Raw genomic sequence first — 17,158 nt, 5'->3', positions numbered from 1 at the left:
GGATAAGCATGCTACAGTCCACAGACTCAGAGAGGCTAGGTAACAAGGAAGGCCCAAGGGGGGACACATGGATCTCCCTGGGCAGGGTAAATAAAGGAGAACTTCTGGTTGAACTAGGGGTGGGTGGGCATGGGAACTTGAGGAATTGGAATCAGGGGTGGCAAGAGGGAAGAGTTCTGGGGGAAAAACTGGAAAGGGAGACTTTATGGCATGAGGTAGAAGCCTAATACAAGGGAAACTTCCACAAATCTATAAGGTGGCCCCAACTAAAACTCCTGGCAGCAGTGGATGCATAGCCTGAACTGACCATCCCCTGTGATTAGATTGGTGACTACCCCAGTTCTCATCTGAGAGCCTTCATCTAGTGACTGATGGAGGCAGATTCAAAGACCACAGCCAAACACTGGACCGAGCTAGCTCAGGGAGTCCTGCTGAGAAGAGGGGGAGAGATTTAGGAGCAATGGGTCAGGGGAATCAGGGGAAAACCCACAGAAAAAGCTAACCAGGCTCATGGGAACTCACAAAGTCTGAACCAACAACTAAGCAGCCTGCATGGGACCAACCTAGGCCCTCTGCATATATGTGACAGTTGTATAGCTTGGTCTATTGGGAGACCCCTAACAATGGGAGCAGAGGCTGTCTCTGGTGCTTTGGCTGGATCTTGAGAATCTACTTCTCATGCTGGATTGCCTTGCCCAGCCTCAGAGGGAGGTGCTTGGTCTTAAGGCAGCTTGGTATACCACGCTTTGCTGATATCCATGGGAGGCCTGGTCCTCTCTGAGTGAATTTGGAGGAGGGGTGGATTGTGTGGTGAGCAGTGGGGAAGTAGGAGGAGGGGTTGGGAGGAGAGGAGGGAGAAGAGGCTGCGTTTGAGATGTAAAATTAATTAATTAACTTAATTTTAAAATTTTTTAAAGAGTATAAACAATAACAGAAATATACATTATGAGATCATTTGACTAGATCTTGACCTCTGGCCACTTTCTTCTAAGAAGGAGAAAATAAGAAACTTTTTATTTCATATGAAAATCAATAACTTTCTATTATATTCCTTTGTGTGTTTCTGTACAATCTTTTGTGTTCTTGTCATAAAATTCCATTTTTTCCAAGAAGCATTGTTACCTGACTACCTTGGGCACATGTGTACTACACTTTTTTATATACATTTACTTTCAAATCATTAAGTAGATTCTTGCTAGATATTTTAACAGCTATCTGTCTCCTTGCTAGATAACTGAAACTTATGAAATAAACTTTTTTTATAAATAAAAGCATTTCCTATAAGGAACAGCCTCAGATTCAAAGCAAAATCCTCATCATACTACTAGTCTATTTTCTTCTTAATTTTTTTTACAGTTTTATACATGGATACAATTTGCTGTGGTTATTACCATTTTCTATCATCTCCTATTAATTTTTATATTTTTCTTTTATTTTTAAGAATACAATTATATCATTTCTCCTTTCTCTTTTCTCCTTCCAAAGCCTTTCATATATGCCCTTTTTCAAATCCATGACCTCATTTTTCATTAATTACTATTACATGCATGTGTACACATGTGTACCCCTAAACATAACCTGCTCAGTTTGTATAATGTTACTTGTATGTATGTTTTCAGGGACCCTCCCGCTATTGATGGGCTTCCTTCTCAGCTGGACTCCTTTTGTGTGTGAGCAACAAATACTCAAGGAAGGTGAGAACCTATTACTCTTCTTATGATGTGTGACCATGAAACACAGATATTCAGCATCTTCTGCCACAGATGGAGTTTTCAGATACAATCCCCACTAATGAGTGGTAATTCCATGATGCTGTCATTCATCTATATGAAATCCAGTGAATATATTTTAACAAGTTATAGACTCATCTTTGAAATGAAGAGTAAAATACAAATGCATTGTAGTACCTCTTTATTTTTGCCTTCCACACAAAACTCAACCTTTATACAATCTGTGTGTATCAGAATCACTGGTAGTTTTCATGGATCTGAAAATGCAGTATTTATATAGAAGCTTTGGGATTTAAGCTCAGCTCTGCCATTTTATAGGTTTCTTTTTTAACCTCAAGTAAAATTTCTCTTTCAAGCTTGCTTCAATCTACCTAGTATCATTGGTAAAGTACTAGCCTTGGTTCTAAGACAATGGGAAAACATTACCTTTAGTGCAAGTGACAAGAGCCTCGGGACATAATAAATATCCAGTTGAGCAAGAAAGGAATAATGGGTTCTCTCTGATGCTTGTCACAGTCTTTCCAGAGGGTGAGATGTTCTGGCCTTTGATCAAAATGTCCTTTAGCATGTATTACAAAGCAAATCTTTAGACCACTCCTCAATTGCTATGTACACTTTTATCATAACTTCAGTAACTTCATGAATATTCGGGAACATATCTGCCTTGTCACTTGGAAAAGTTATGACCACAGTAAAGAGGATTATAAGAATGTTCTTCAACAAAGCAGGAAAGAGGCATATAAATAATTCAAGGATGAGCTAACTCCCAGCCACAAATATCACTCTAAGAATAAGAGGTATGGGAAAGGAACTTTCATTCCCAGAAATGTATACATATATACATATTGGTTTGCGGTAGTTCTGATTCAAGACTGTGCTATGATGGAAAATAATTAACTTCAAACAGTACCCTTTTCTCTCCCAAATTAGGCTCCAAATGCAAAAATAACTCTCCAGAATCACTTGAATGGCAATGATTAAACAAGAAAATAAATTTTGTCTTCTGGGTTGCTAGCTCCTGGTTTTCTATACACATGCAATGAATTATTTTGTAATTGCACAAAGTCAATTATTTCAAATGAATACATGGCTATCACTTTACTATCCATGTCTCAAAGAGAAAAGGATAGAGATTAAAGATAACAAACTGAAAGCTTTTCAGATTGGCTGTCGTGTTAACAAAGCCAAATTTCCCTTGGAAAGACACTTTTAGAATGACACCATGGATCACTCTAAGACAGATGTTGAATCACTCTAAGTCATTTAGGACAAAGGGAATTCACTGTGGAGGAAGTGTGTGAGCAGACCGAGTAGGAGGAGCAGAAAGAGAGAGTATAAAGTCAGAGCAAGGTTTGCTCCTGGGTGTGCCATCTGCAGGCAGTGATGAGACATCTTGTGGGCTGGTTGTCGCTAGCTGTCTGCATGTTCAGACTGAATGCAGGTGAGGTGGAAAAGAGGGGGTGAGAATTGAAGGTCGAGAGTCCAAAGCAAGTGAGAAATGAGAAAGGTTGGAGACCAACTATCCATGATAGCTTTTCAGTCTAGCAAATGGAGAGCAAAGAGCCATGGATTCAACTGTTGTTCTTCCCTTCCTTGATAGAGTGAGCACAGAACAGGTGACTTTACCTGTGAAGGAGCCTTGGTCTCAGTGCTCACACAGCAATAAAAGTTTTCATGAGAGAGGAAGATTATAATGGATGGATTTAGAAATTTCTTTGAAGTCTGTTGTTAAAGAAGCAAAGTCTCAAATAAATAGTATATGGTCTCAGCTATTCTTTGCATTATAGTAATGTATCAATGCCTTCTTAGCTAAGTGTTCACTGAAAGTGTCTGTAAGTTTCAAACACACATGACTTGGGTTGCCTGTGGGGCAGATATCAGGGTGACTGGGGTCAGGTTTGGTGGGGAGAAATTTCATGTTGATTCATTTTATAAGCCACTTGAAATTTGAAGCATATCAATGGCATCACCTCAGGAGACAAGTAAATGCAGTGTAGAACAAGGGGTCTCATCTTACAGTGAAGTTGTGAGGGTTAATCAGAAAGGATAGAGGAGTTCTTCAGAGTGGCCAGCATCCTGAAGCTATGCTCGCAGAAATGCAGAGCCCTAGAGAAAGTTGGGCTTCTCACGCATGACAGTTTGAAATATACAGAGCATGAGGATACTCTGCACCTAATGAAGAGTTAGAGTGTTTTGTTGTAGTAGTAGTGTGTTTTAAAGAGTCTTACGCAGTCCAAGTAGATCTCATATTCACTATAAATGAATGAAGGTAGCCTTGAACTCCTGATTTTCCAGCTTCTACCTCCTGAGTGATGAGATTACAGACAACTGCCATCATTCCTACTCAGTTTATGTGTTGTTGGAATGAAACCAAGGGCTTTGTGCATGCTATACAAGCACTCAGCCAACTGAGACACATTCAGCTCTTAAGATTCAGATTTAGAATCTTATTGGTACCAACGGTTTAAAGGAAGTAAGAATAACCCAGGTTAGAATGCTGTCAATAAAGAGGCCAATCATATGACTACATATCAATAAATTTTGTACAGGGGAAAAGAAAGTAGTGCAAAATAAATTACACTCAGTTGAGAAGAGACATTCCCTCATTTTAATGAAAATGGTCACATGATTTTATTGTGTCTTTCTGTGCTTGCTTCCCCAACATTCTCAAGTGGTCTTTAAAATGTCTTGCTGTATCATAGTCTGAGTAAGTTCTCTGAGGTTATTATTCACATTCACATAGTCTGAGTAAGTTCTCTGAGGTTATTATTCACATTCACACTGTTCACATCCAATGGGGAAATAGGCTGGTTACCTGTATTCTTTTTATGAGTTTTATAATTAGCTTACAAAATAATGGTTTTAATTCACTATAAAGTTTCTCTAATATGATTTTGTATAAGATATGAGTTATAAGGCATTTAAACATATTGTATGCTTTTAATGTATAAGTATTGGGAAGTATAAAGTTAGCTATATAATATGACAAATGTCTATGTACTCTCTATAGAGTTTCATTTTCCCTGTATTCTCACTATGGAGTTTCATGCATCCTTTGCTTTTATTGATTCCTTTTTCATCACTAGCCTCCAATGTCCCTCTGCCCTCTTCTGTAGATCTCCTTCCTCCCCTCAATAGACTCCTTTCCAATTTCATGTCATATATAATCTGAATGATGATTAATTATACTGATCAACTTGACAGGATCTATAGTCACATAAGAGACAAGACTGTAGCTAGAGTTTTCCTGCCTTGCCCACAGTCAGGACAAATCTCTGTCACCCGCCAGTCCCAAAGCCGCTCAGACCCAACCAAGTAAACAAAGAGACTTATATTGCTTACAAACTGTATGGCCATGGCAGGCTTAGTGCTAACTGTTCTTATATCTTAAATTAATCCATTTTCATAAATCTATACCTTGCCAGGTGGCTCGTGGCTTACCAGCTTCTTCACATGCTGCTTGTCATGGTGGCAGCTGGCAGTGTCTCCCTCACTCAGCCTTCCACCTCCCAGAATTCTCCTCTCCTTGTCCCGCCTACTTCCTGCCTGGCCACTGGCCAATCAGTTTTACTTATTGACCAATCAGAGCAATTTGACATACAGACCATCCCACAGCACGAGACTATGAGTGTATCTGTGAGGGGTTATCTAGATTATATTAGTCTCTAGTCATGCTTGTGAAAATTTTCTTGATGAGATTATTTGAAATAGGACACATCCTTAAAGTAGATGGCACCAATTTATTGGCTTGGGTTATGGACTGCATAAAATGAGAAAGATAGTTAAGCACAAACATTCATCTTCCTCTGTTTCACAATTGTGGATCCAATGTGACCGATATACTATATAGATGTGAATATATATATTTGAAGGCAAGTAGTATATATATATATGTGTGTATGTATATATATATATATATATATATGTGTGTGTGTGTGTGTGTGTGTGTGTGTGTGTGTGATCCACATATGAAAGAAAAATCTGTATTTGTTTTTGGAGTATGGGATTACATGATCCATTTTCCTGCAAGTGAAATAATTTCAGTACCAGATCTGTACCCACAGGATTTATACATACTAATACAGAAATGCTCTGTCAATCACATTTTCCCACAGATGTCTTTTGAATTTTGAGTTAGCACCACCCTAATCATGAATGATTGAGGACAATTCCAATCTAAATTTACCTGAAACTCCTCCTTACTTTTGCCTTCACTTTCCCCCCCTTGCCCCTGGTCCCTTACATGTGGCTAACCTTTACTATGACACCAATAATCTCACTGCAATGTTTTGCTAATCCCCAATAAATGTCATTGTCCTTCAGAGAATATTTTCTGAGTTGAAAGCTGTTGAACAACAAAAAGTGGTTAGAATCTGAATTGCACTTAATATTGTGGATGACTCTAACCTATACCAAGGAAGACATTTGGGAGAATAAGAGCTGAATCGGGAGTTCCTGGCTTTTCATAGATTGATGTGACATTTCCTGGGTAGATATGCAGCTCCAACTTGATATGACATTGAAGAATGTTGATGTGCATTTCATAGTTATTCTGGGCATGCCGTGTTTTAGAAAATGGCTTATACTTTGTCCATTCCTTCTGTCTTTCAGAATTGATCTCTCATTTACACCCTCCAAAACAAGGTAAAGCAACCAACTCTATTGGGCAGAATCTCAAATGCCAGCCTCCACCTCTTAGAAAGCATTAGATATTTTAAAAGTTCTTGCACTTTTCTGCCATGTAGCTTTTACTTGTATTATTGTTCTGATATGAGTGGCTCCCCTGGGTCAAAGCAGACAGATTAGATATTGAAGATCCAGTTAAATAACCAACTCCTAGTCACTCAAGAAAAATACTCCCTTCTCCGTTGGGACTAAAATAAGACAATGTAAGGTTCTGCACTTTGTTCTTTCCTTTTTCATTGACAAATAATAATAATATATGTAGGAAGTTGAACATAATGTTTAGATGTAGATTCACACCATGGGTGGTTAAATTGAGGTAAATAACATAATCATCTTATTACAAACATGAATTTTTAGTGGTCAGAACGTAACCCACCTGACGCTATTTCTTATTCTGAGAACATGAGAAGGCAAGTAGTTAATCAATGGTGTTGGGTTAGTGGTTAAAAGTGAGTCCTTCATCATGGAGCAATACATTGGGAGATGTCACAGCTATACTATTGCTACAGAAAGGGAAAAGAAAATGCTCAGGGAGAGAAGGAGGAAGAGGGAGAAGATGAAAGAGAAAGAGAAAGAGAAAGAGAAAGAGAAGGAGGAGGTGAAGAAAAAGAAGAAAATGAAGAAGGAGGAGGAGAAGGAGAAGAAGGAGAAGGAAAACAGAAGGAGAAGAAATATGTGGATGGCAGTGAGATCTTGAAGAGATGTTAGAGATCACTTTGGCAAAACAGGAAATATTTTTTTTTCAGAACAGAAGAAAACAGATATGTCCTAGTTACTGTCTGATGCTGTGATAAAACACTGACCTAAACCAGCTTGGAAAAGAAAGGGTTTATTTGGCTTACACTTAACCATCACAGTCCATCATTGAAGGAAGTCACAGGGAAGGAACTCAAACAGGAACAGAGGTAGTAATGATGGAAGAATGCTGCTTCCAGTCCAAAGCTCCACAGCTCCTTCACAGTCTTCCCAAAAAACAACACAGTCAGGGTGGGGAAACTGTGGTTGGCATACAATGTATGAGAGAAGAATAAGTTTTTTTTTTAAAAAAAAAAGAATACCACATGGAGCATTCCCACACCTGTGTGGAATTAAACTCTCTGCAGAAAGTTTGCCTTATGTTAATTCCTAGAAACAGAACTAGAAAGGTCATTAGTTATTTCTATACTTGTTTCTAACAGAGATTTCTAAATTGCCTCCCAGGACTATTTACTCAGTATCTTTCTTGAGGTGACCTGAGGTCTAAATTCCTGTTTTGTTTCATCCTAAGCATTTATGTCATTGAATCCATGTTTTTGATGTGATAATTAGGTATTTTCTAATATATGTTAAAAGGTGTTGACTAAACAGGAAAAAAGAATAACACAGTCAAATCCATTTTAAGCAATACCGCACTCCTGTACCAATTTCTATTTTAATTACTTTTGGTTGCTGTGATTAAATACAAAAATCAGCTTGAGAAGAGAGGGACTATTTAGCTAACACTTAGCAATCCTAATCCATCATTGAGGAAAACTGGGGCGAGAACACAAGCATAGGCAGAGGACAGTAACACAGAGGAATTCTGCCAACTCACTTGTTCTCCATTACTTGTGTATCTTGCTTTCTTATACAAAACAGGATCACTTTCCCAGGGATGACATTGTCCACCAAGGCATAGGCCCTTCTACATCAATCATTAGTAAAGAAAATACCCTACAGATATGCACACAAGCCAATCTGACAGAGGAAAATCCTTGATTGAGATTCCTTCTTCCCAGGTGACTCTAGTTTTGTCAAGCTGACAAAAGCTGGTCAACACAGATGGTGAGAACTCAAACCAGGGTGTGAACTCTGACAAATAAGATCCCTCATTGCTAAAGGACTGTTATTGAGAAAGCCATCATCTCCAATCAGAACCCAGCTCTGGACCAAAATGAGGCTTCCTTGGAGATTTTGCAGATATTTTGTGTCACAGGCATGAAAGGCAGGAAGAGACACCAGCTTCAGGTGTGTGGGGGTGATGAGAGAACCACTGTTATCCTGTCTCCAAAATAGACATTCCAAAGTCAAGTCTGAGTCATGCATGGTAGCTCAAGCTTGCAATCCCAACACTTGGAAAGCTGAGACAGAGACTAACATGAGCTATAACCAGCGTTGGCCATAGAGTGAGTTTGAAATCTAGCCAGGTTACAGAGTGAGACCAACCTCAAGAACAAAACAATTTGAAAGTCAGTTTCCAATGTGAGCTTATTTTGTATTCTGAAATCGTTCTCTTTTCCAGAAATTTCTGTTGCTAACTGTGTCTTTCCATTCATCTACGGTGATGAATTACACTTCAATTGTATCTCCACCCACAGTGACTTTGATTGGTGTTCCCTTGACTTTCGCTTCAAAGGAAGATGGCGCTACTGCACAGCACTGGGTGAGAGTCCTATAGGGATATATATCAGATGACAGAACCCAAGAGGAGAGAGGTTTTGGATTTCAGAAAGAATTGAGTTCAGATATTATCTTCTCTGCATAATTTTCAGAATTTGAAACCAATCAGATAGAAAAAATAGTTGACTATTTTCTCTACAGGGATTAATTTGAGGACAGTGTTCTTAGTGCATCCTTTATCCATCTTTCTCTGCAGATCCTCCAATATGTGTCTTCCCTTTCCAATTCAGAAAAAAGGCTATTTATGAATGCACCAAGGAAGGCTACATTTTGAATCGGAGTTGGTGTTCATTGACTGACAATTACAACAAAGATAAAAAATGGAAGCAATGTTCTCCTCACAAGTAAGATGATGGGAGAGGTGGGTCAATGTCCTATTAGCTGTGAAAGGAGCAAAGCATTAGGCTGATGGGTGAGAAGTCTGAGCTCTAGATCTCCTGGCTATGACTTTGTCAGGGAGCAGCAGACATTTCCTGTAAATTTGTCTCCTGTTGAGTACAGTGGGCTTATGTGGTGCTGGTCAAAAATCCTCAGCTTGGCTTGGGAGCACAAACACAGTTACAAAAGGACAAGTGTACTGGGTCATTGGATAATCTAACATGCTGGTGTCCATTTCCATGTTTTCTAATGATTAAAATCACATGTCGCTTTTGTCGTTGCTGTGACAAAACACCCAAGGAAAGAAAACTCAACAAAGGAGGGAAGGGTTTACTTTGGTTTACATTTTGCTGTGGGGATACAGTCCATCATGGTGTGGAGTCATGGTGGTGAAAGCATAAGACAGCTGATTACATTGTGTCTGCAGTCAAATAAAAAAATGCTGATACTCAGCTGGCTTCCTCCTTTTTCCCTATTACATTGTCTTAGGCCACAGAAAGAGCTGTTGTTGCCCACATTTGGGTGAATTTTAAACCTTTTCTCACATGCCTGAAAGTGTATCTCCTAGGTGATTCCAAATCCAGTCACATTAACAATGATTACTAATTAGCCACTTCATTGTTTTTCAGTTTTAAAACTTGCTATGAGTCACAAAATAAATATGAGACAGATACTGAAATGCTGAAGCAGCACATGACAAGAGAAACATCAGCATTCCTTATGTTCTCCTTCCCTGGAACTTGCTTCCACAGCTGCTTGTGTCTCCCCACACATCTACACAGATACACAATTTTAAAGTCTATAAAATATAACCAAATCTGCTTTCCCCTCTGTCGTCATGGCTAGATCATCATTTAAAACACATTGTGGGGGGTCTCCCTGTGAATGCATCAATATCCCCCACTTTCTTGTGTGCATGAAGTATCAAATTTTAAGTGGTTGGAGATTATCCATCATCCACATATGAGATTTCTGATAAAAAAAAACTTCCTGAACATTGACAGGAATCAATGAATGACAGTGATCAATGAATTAAATGTCTTTCAAACAGTGGACCATACAAGTTATATTGTTATATATATAAAAAAATATATATTCAGTTTTTACAATCAGGAAGCATGGACTTTTCTTAGGCCATATGTCCTGCCCCATGGACTCATTCTATTCTGATCTCTCATCTGAGAAAGAAAAAAGTACTATTTCTGAGGGAAGGAAACACACGTGATATTGATCTTGGGACAATAGGGGAGACCGAGACATTCATTCTAACGTGTTTTTTTTTTCACCTCAGTTTTTAGGTAAACGTGTATTTTTGAAGAGACAGAAGTTACAGATCCATCAGATGTTTCTCTAGATACAATTCTTCTTTTATTGTCATGGAGCATTCTGATAATAAATGTCTGTTTTCTTGTCTATAGTGATGTCTTATTTTCCTGGGGTGGGTGTAAAGAGCAAAATACATTGATGATCAACTCATTCTCACATGGTGGGGTTGTGACCCAAGGGAATCCCTTGGGGTGGCTTATTACAGTGTATCTGCCATCAGTACACTACCAAATTCCCCCCAAGTGCCTGCCTTGAGGAGATTTCCATTAGGGTCCAGAACAGATGCAACAAGCAGCTAAGTATACTAATCTGAGGGATAGCAAATGAATCTGAGCACACTGAGTTCTTTAGTCCATTCACTTTATTCTTCTAAGTTCAGTTCCATCTACAGTTTCTTTTCTGTTCTTATACTTAGCTCCTCTCAGTCCCTCCTGCTCTCAGTCCCTTCTGCTGTTCTCTCATGTCTGTCTAGTTCTTTGTAGATGTAACCAATCGTCTTATTAAAATAAGAACACAGAGCCAATGTAAAAGAAAGCCGAGAGGTCAGAGCTCAGAGATAAAATCTTACCTCCTGCAGTGCTCCTAACTTCCCCGAGAGAGAGCTACTTCCTGTTTGTCCGTGTTTAAATATTCTTTCTGTTCTGCCTTCTCATTGGTTGTAAACCCAACCACATGACTGCCTCATCACTGCCTGTAAGTACCGCCCTCCAGGTCTTAAAGGCATATGTCTCCAATACTGGCTGTATCCCTGAACACACAGAAATCTACCTAGCTCTTCTAACCACCACGCTCTTGCTATGGCTCTAATAGCTCTGACCCCAGGGCAACTTTATTTATTAACATAAAATTAAAATCACATGTCAGTACAAATAAAATATCACCATATTTCCCCTTTTCTATTTTAATAAAAAGAAAAAAGGCAAAAGGTTATAACTAACAAAAGAAAAACTATATACAAAAGTACAATAACTATATACAATATATACAAGTAACAAATACCTAAACGATGTCTAGTCCATTTGTATTTGACAAATCAGAGAAAATAATTCCCTTATCTGTCCTATTTTAGTAAGTCCAAAATGTATCTAATTCACTTTCTATCCTAATTAATCTTCAACTATAACTAACTAATCTTCAACTCCCTCAGAGACCCAAGAAGGAAATAATATTAGCTAACAAAAATAAAAACAGGAAGTGCACAAAAGCAACTTCCAAAAATTTTGTGAGTTGACAGAAACAGCCAGCTGCCTGGACAGTCAACTGAGGTTTCTCCACAGTGTTGGGGCATCATCTTCAGCCTATAGGCTTATGGTATCTGACAGACTCATTTGTGAAGTAGGATGTACACAAGGTCAACAGTTCAACCTCACATTGGGTGAGAGCAGTCCATGTACCAGAAACACCTGAATTCCACTAGTGTCATGTCATGATTCAGGATTTTAAATTCTGGAAATTGTTGATGGTTTTTGAATTCAGCTGTCCATTCTTCTTGGCTGTGTATATATGGCTTCATCTAAGCATCCCCTTCTCCACATCCCTCTATTAAATGCCAGTCTACTATTGAGAGGCGTGAGCTTTCAGTTGCTGTTCCATTGCACAACAGAAGCCATCGGCCCACTGCCTGTTCAGCTGCCTTCTAAGAAAAGGGTACTGTACCTTTTCCGGATTGTGAAGGCCACTTCAGGGATGGTGCCATATTGTCCTGGCCTCAGAAGATGCCTTCTGATAAAGCCATAACCACACTTGTTTTGGCAGGAATTGGTAGTCCTTTGTTTCGTGTTCTGTCTGTCCATTTTTTTCTGTTGATTTGAGGATACTTTGTTGTCCAGTGGCTAACTTTTGCCACAATGAAAATTAACTCCATATGCAGTTTCTTCAATGCCCATATTTTCTCTGAAGTAGATTGGTACTGCCAGGAGCTGACATGTTTCAAAATAGAAAATTTTCTAAGTTATTAAAACATTTTATATGCCATATTCAGTAGATCTCTGAAGGGTTTGAAGATGACCTGTCTAAAATACATCTGCTCAATTTTTAAAACATATCTGATATGACTACAATTTCTATTGTAATGTCTATAACTACTAACTTTCATTTCTTTATATCCTAATAGTTGGTAATAATGTAAAGTATTTAAAACTAGTAATTATCTTTTTCTTTTCTTTTCTTTCTTTTTTTTTTAACAAGAACCTTAAAGCTAATCTCCTTTGCTTAGCCTTTTTCCTAACCCTTGACAACAACTTGTAACCAACCCCCCTAAACAATGAAAATTATCCCAGACCCAAAACCCATTAAAAAGACCAAAAAAAACCACCTGCCCCACACCACCTCTTTGGGAATGTGGGCGTCATTCTTAAAATTGCTTCCTGCTGGGTATGGGCAAAGTTATCTTTATCCTGAAAGAAAATTTTTTAGGTTAATTGTCAAATTCTAGGAAAGATAACTATATCCTTCATTATTATCCAGTCTATGTATAAAGCCAAAGTTCAGGGTTTATCTCAAGTCCTTATTCAAGTAGTCTTTGAGACTGGATCATCTCAGCTAGTCATCTCAAAATTGCTCTGAGCACCTTGTAGTTCAAAGCTGATCTGTAGATGATGTTTGTCAGCTTAGTTATATTATTATTGTCCACGTGGAATTGTTGTTGTTGTTGTTGTTGTGGGGCCCCATCTTCTTCCTGGAGATGTCAGTTGACGTTAGGCCTGGCCGTGATTTCCTGCAGAAAACTGATAAGAGACTCGAACACAAAGACATATATATGCAGCTAATTGAAGCCTTTTTTTCTAGAATTAGTTAGTACTCTATATGACCATTCATATCTTAACAAAGTTTAAAATGTATATATATATATATAAATCTTGTAAATTTTGATATAAAATTTATACTTTAAGAAAAGTTTAAAGAATCAGAATAGAATCAAAGAGTTGAGATTAGTAATAGAATAGTCCCTTGATTAATTTGGCTTTTGTCCTGTCCCACAGCAGAAAATGGCTCTTTTATTCTGGCATGATACAGGGAGTTTGTATTTTCATTTTAACAACATGCTTGAGTTTAAAGAAGGAGAGAGCCATTCTCCAACTCCAAAGTCAGCTTTAAATTTTAATTGAACTGGGACTATTAGAAGACCAATAGTGTTAAATCTTTAGAGAAAAGCAGAAACAAACATTTAAGAAGACATAAAATTTTTTTGATAATATATACCCATATGCCATATACTCCCATATACTCTGTTTCCTGGGATAGATGATTTGTCCCTTTTCTTCAGTTGTCTCATTTGTCTTGTGTCCTTCAGATTCCTTAACCTTCATTCTCCTAAAAGACAAAAACAAAAACCTTCCCCCAAGACTAATTTTGGGGATGTTCCTTTTTGGCAAGTTATTATCTGATTAAATGAAAAGACATGTGTTACAGGTACAAGTTAGTTTAAATTGGATGTTCATGCTGATTGATGAACTATCACCTCCTCTAATTAAGAGGTTTCTCTTGTTCAAATCGAACCTTTATCAATTTTGATGGTACCCACAGCTTATCTTCTCCTGTAGAAACAAAAGCAAAACCTCGTCCCCAACGTAATATATACCCTGGTTTCCATTCTGAGGTCAGCACATCCTTAAAGTATATAGGCTGATTTAATTCTGTAGTTTTTTCTATTACCCAATGTCTCTCTGCAGCTGTTGTTCCTTTCTCATTGGCATTCAGAAAATTCAAAGTTAATAGAGCATTATGCAGTCTATTTCTGGGGGTTTTTGTTACTCCTTTCTGTTTATTTAGCATATCCTTTAGAGTTCTGTTTGATCTTTCTATAACTGCTTGACCTGTAGGATTATGTGGTATACCTGTAATATGCTTTATTTTGTAATAATCAAAAAACTGTTTCATTTTAACAGAGACATATGATGGAGCATTGTCAGTTTTGATTTGTGCAGGTATACCCATGATGGCCATAACTTCTAGCAAATGAGTGATTACAGAATCAGCTTTTTCAGAACTCAAAGCAGTTGCCCATTGAAATCCTGAATAAGTATCAATGGTGTGGTGTACATATTTCAATTTTCCAAATTCTGCAAAGTGAAACACATCCGTCTGCCAGATTTCATTCCTCTGAGTACCCTTTGGGTTACATCCTGCTGGTAATGGCGTTTGATTGTAGAAGGAACAAGTAGGACATTTCTTTACTATTTCTTTGGCTTGTTGCCAGGTTATGGAAAAATCCTTTTTTAAACCTTTACTATTGACATGATGTTTTTTATGAAATTCTGAGGCCTCCAGCACATTTCCTATCAATAATTTATCAATCTCATCATTGCCTTGTGCTAAAGGGCCTGGCAGACCAGTATGAGATCGGATGTGAGTTATATATAAAGGATGACTCCTTTTCCTGATTGTATCTTGTAATTGAATAAATAGTGAAGTTAATTCTGAAGCATCAGGGATAAATTCTGCAGTCTCAATATGTAATACCACTCTTTCAGCATACTGAGAGTCAGTTACTATGTTGAGAGGTTCTGAAAAATCCATTAATACCAACAGAATAGCATACAATTCTGATTTCTGCACTGAATTATAAGGACTTTGTACCACTTTACTTAAATTTTCTGATTTGTAACCTGCCTTTCCTTGTTTGTTGGCATCTGTATAAAATGTACAAACTCCAGATATGGGTTTTTGCCGTACAATTCGAGGCAAGATCCAATCAGCTCTCTTTATAAAATCAATTCTGTTGCTTTTCGATATTTGCTGTTAATTTCTCCCAAAAAATTACTGCAAGCTCTTTGCCAAGGTTCACTTTCTGTCCATAATTTTTCAATGTCCTCCTTAGTTAAAGGTACGACAATTTCTGCTGGGTCTATTCCTGCTAATTGGTGAAGTCTCAATTTTCCTTTGTAAATCAAGTCAGAGATATTTTCCTCATAAGTTTTTAATTTTTTATTTGGTTTATTTGGTAAAAATATCCATTCCAATATAATATCTTCCCTCTGCATTAATATTCCAGTAGGGGAATGCCTAGAAGGTAAAATAACCAAAATGCAATCCAGCTTTGGATCAATACGATCCACATGCCCTTCATGTACTTTCTTTTCTACCAAGGCCAATTCTTTCTCAGCTTCAGGTGATAATTCTCTTGGACTATTTAAGTCCTTGTCACCTTCTAAGGTTTTGAACAAATTAGTCAGTTCATCATTTTTCACCCCAACAATAGTTCGTAGATGAGAAATATCTCCAAATAATCTTTGAAAGTCATTAAGAGTCTGTAGTCTATCTCTCCTAATTTGCACCTTTTGGGGTCTAATTTTTTGTAGCTCTATTTTATATCCTAAATAATTAATAGAATCTCCTCTTTGTATTTTTTCAGGAGCAATTTGTAATCCCCAGCAAGGCAAAATTTTCTTTACTTCTTCAAACATTCTTTCTAAAGTATCTGCATTTGAGTCAGCTAATAAAATATCATCCATATAATGATAAATTATAGATTTAGGAAATTTTTTACGTATCACTTCCAATGGCTGTTGTACAAAGTATTGGCACAGAGTTGGGCTATTTAACATTCCCTGTGGGAGGACCCTCCATTGAAATCTTTTAACCGGTTGAGAATTATTATAAGTAGACACTGTGAAAGCAAATCTTTCTTTGTCTTTTTCTTGTAAGGGTATTGAAAAGAAACAGTCTTTTAAATCAATAACTATGAGAGGCCATCCTTTTGGTAACAGAGTAGGCAAAGGAATTCCAGATTGTAGAGAGCCCATTGGCTGAATTACTTTGTTAATTGCTCTAAGGTCTGTTACCATTCTCCATTTACCAGATTTCTTTTTAATAACAAATACAGGAGAATTCCAAGGGCTGGTTGACTGTTCAATATGCTGAGCATTTAGCTGTTCTTCTACCAGCTCTTCTAAAGCCTGGAGTTTCTCTGTTGTTAAAGGCCATTGCTGAACCCATACAGGCTTGTCTGTTAACCATTTTAAAGGTAGAGCTGTTGGTATTTTTGGAGGATTACCAGTTGTTGTGCCCTGTTCTTGTATAATATGGATGGCTGGTGACCACTCAAAATAATGCCTTTTAATATTTCTCTCAGAAACATGTGCTAGTTTATGATTTGTTTCTGAGATTGGAGGGATTTTAATCTGAGTATTCCATTGTTGCAACAAGTCTCGACCCCACAGGTTCATAGCTATGTTAGCGACATATGGTTTTAATTTTCCTCTCTGTCCTTCTGGACCTATACATTCCAGCCATCTTGCACTCTGTTTCACTCCAGATAATGTCCCAATTCCTAACTGTTGAATGTTTACCTCCTGAAGAGGCCAAGCTGGATGCCAAAATTCTGGTGCAATTATGGTAATGTCCGCACCTGTGTCTACCAGACCAGACAACAAAACACCATTTATTTTTATCGTTAATTTTTGTCTCTGTTCATTAATAGAAGTTTGCCAAAAAATTTTCTTTATGTTTTCTCCTGAATTTTCTATTCTCTCTTTTTCATCATCCTGACCAGCATGATTTATTCCAATAGTCATTTGGTATTTAATCGCTCAGAGCAGGGATTTCCTCTACAGCTGCAGGAAAGGTTTGAACTGGTTTTGCTATGGGGGCCTGCATGAGGCCCCTTCGGGAGTTTCCTG

At 37.8% G+C, this 17,158-nt stretch overlaps 2 protein-coding genes across 6 annotated transcripts in view; both read left to right on the top strand.

Moving 5' to 3' along the window:
- The window catches only part of LOC143273128 (3-beta-hydroxysteroid sulfotransferase-like), a 291,023-nt gene that overhangs the window by 187,041 nt on the left and 86,824 nt on the right, over positions 1-17,158 (top strand). The window lies entirely within an intron of this gene.
- Positions 1,582-10,625, top strand: LOC143271993 (binder of sperm protein homolog 2-like). Of its 5 annotated transcripts, none has more exons than XR_013049351.1 (5): positions 1,582-1,694; positions 6,342-6,374; positions 8,677-8,817; positions 9,065-9,178; positions 10,504-10,625. XR_013049351.1 is itself a non-coding variant. In XM_076565155.1 (5 exons), the coding sequence occupies exons 1-5, from the start codon at positions 1,595-1,597 to the stop codon at positions 10,508-10,510; spliced, it is 429 nt and encodes a 142-aa protein (XP_076421270.1). In that variant the 5' UTR covers positions 1,582-1,594; the 3' UTR covers positions 10,511-10,625. The 5 variants fall into 5 exon arrangements, 3 of the variants coding, with proteins under 3 accessions (XP_076421270.1, XP_076421277.1, XP_076421283.1); XR_013049350.1 differs by having other exon boundaries at positions 9,065-9,195; XM_076565155.1 differs by having other exon boundaries at positions 9,031-9,178.

Source organism: Peromyscus maniculatus, chromosome 1 (assembly GCF_049852395.1).
Source record: "Peromyscus maniculatus bairdii isolate BWxNUB_F1_BW_parent chromosome 1, HU_Pman_BW_mat_3.1, whole genome shotgun sequence".
Taxonomy (NCBI): Eukaryota; Metazoa; Chordata; class Mammalia; order Rodentia; family Cricetidae; genus Peromyscus; species Peromyscus maniculatus.
Note: the sequence above shows the minus strand (reverse complement) of the source record. Positions and strands in the feature narration are given on the sequence as shown.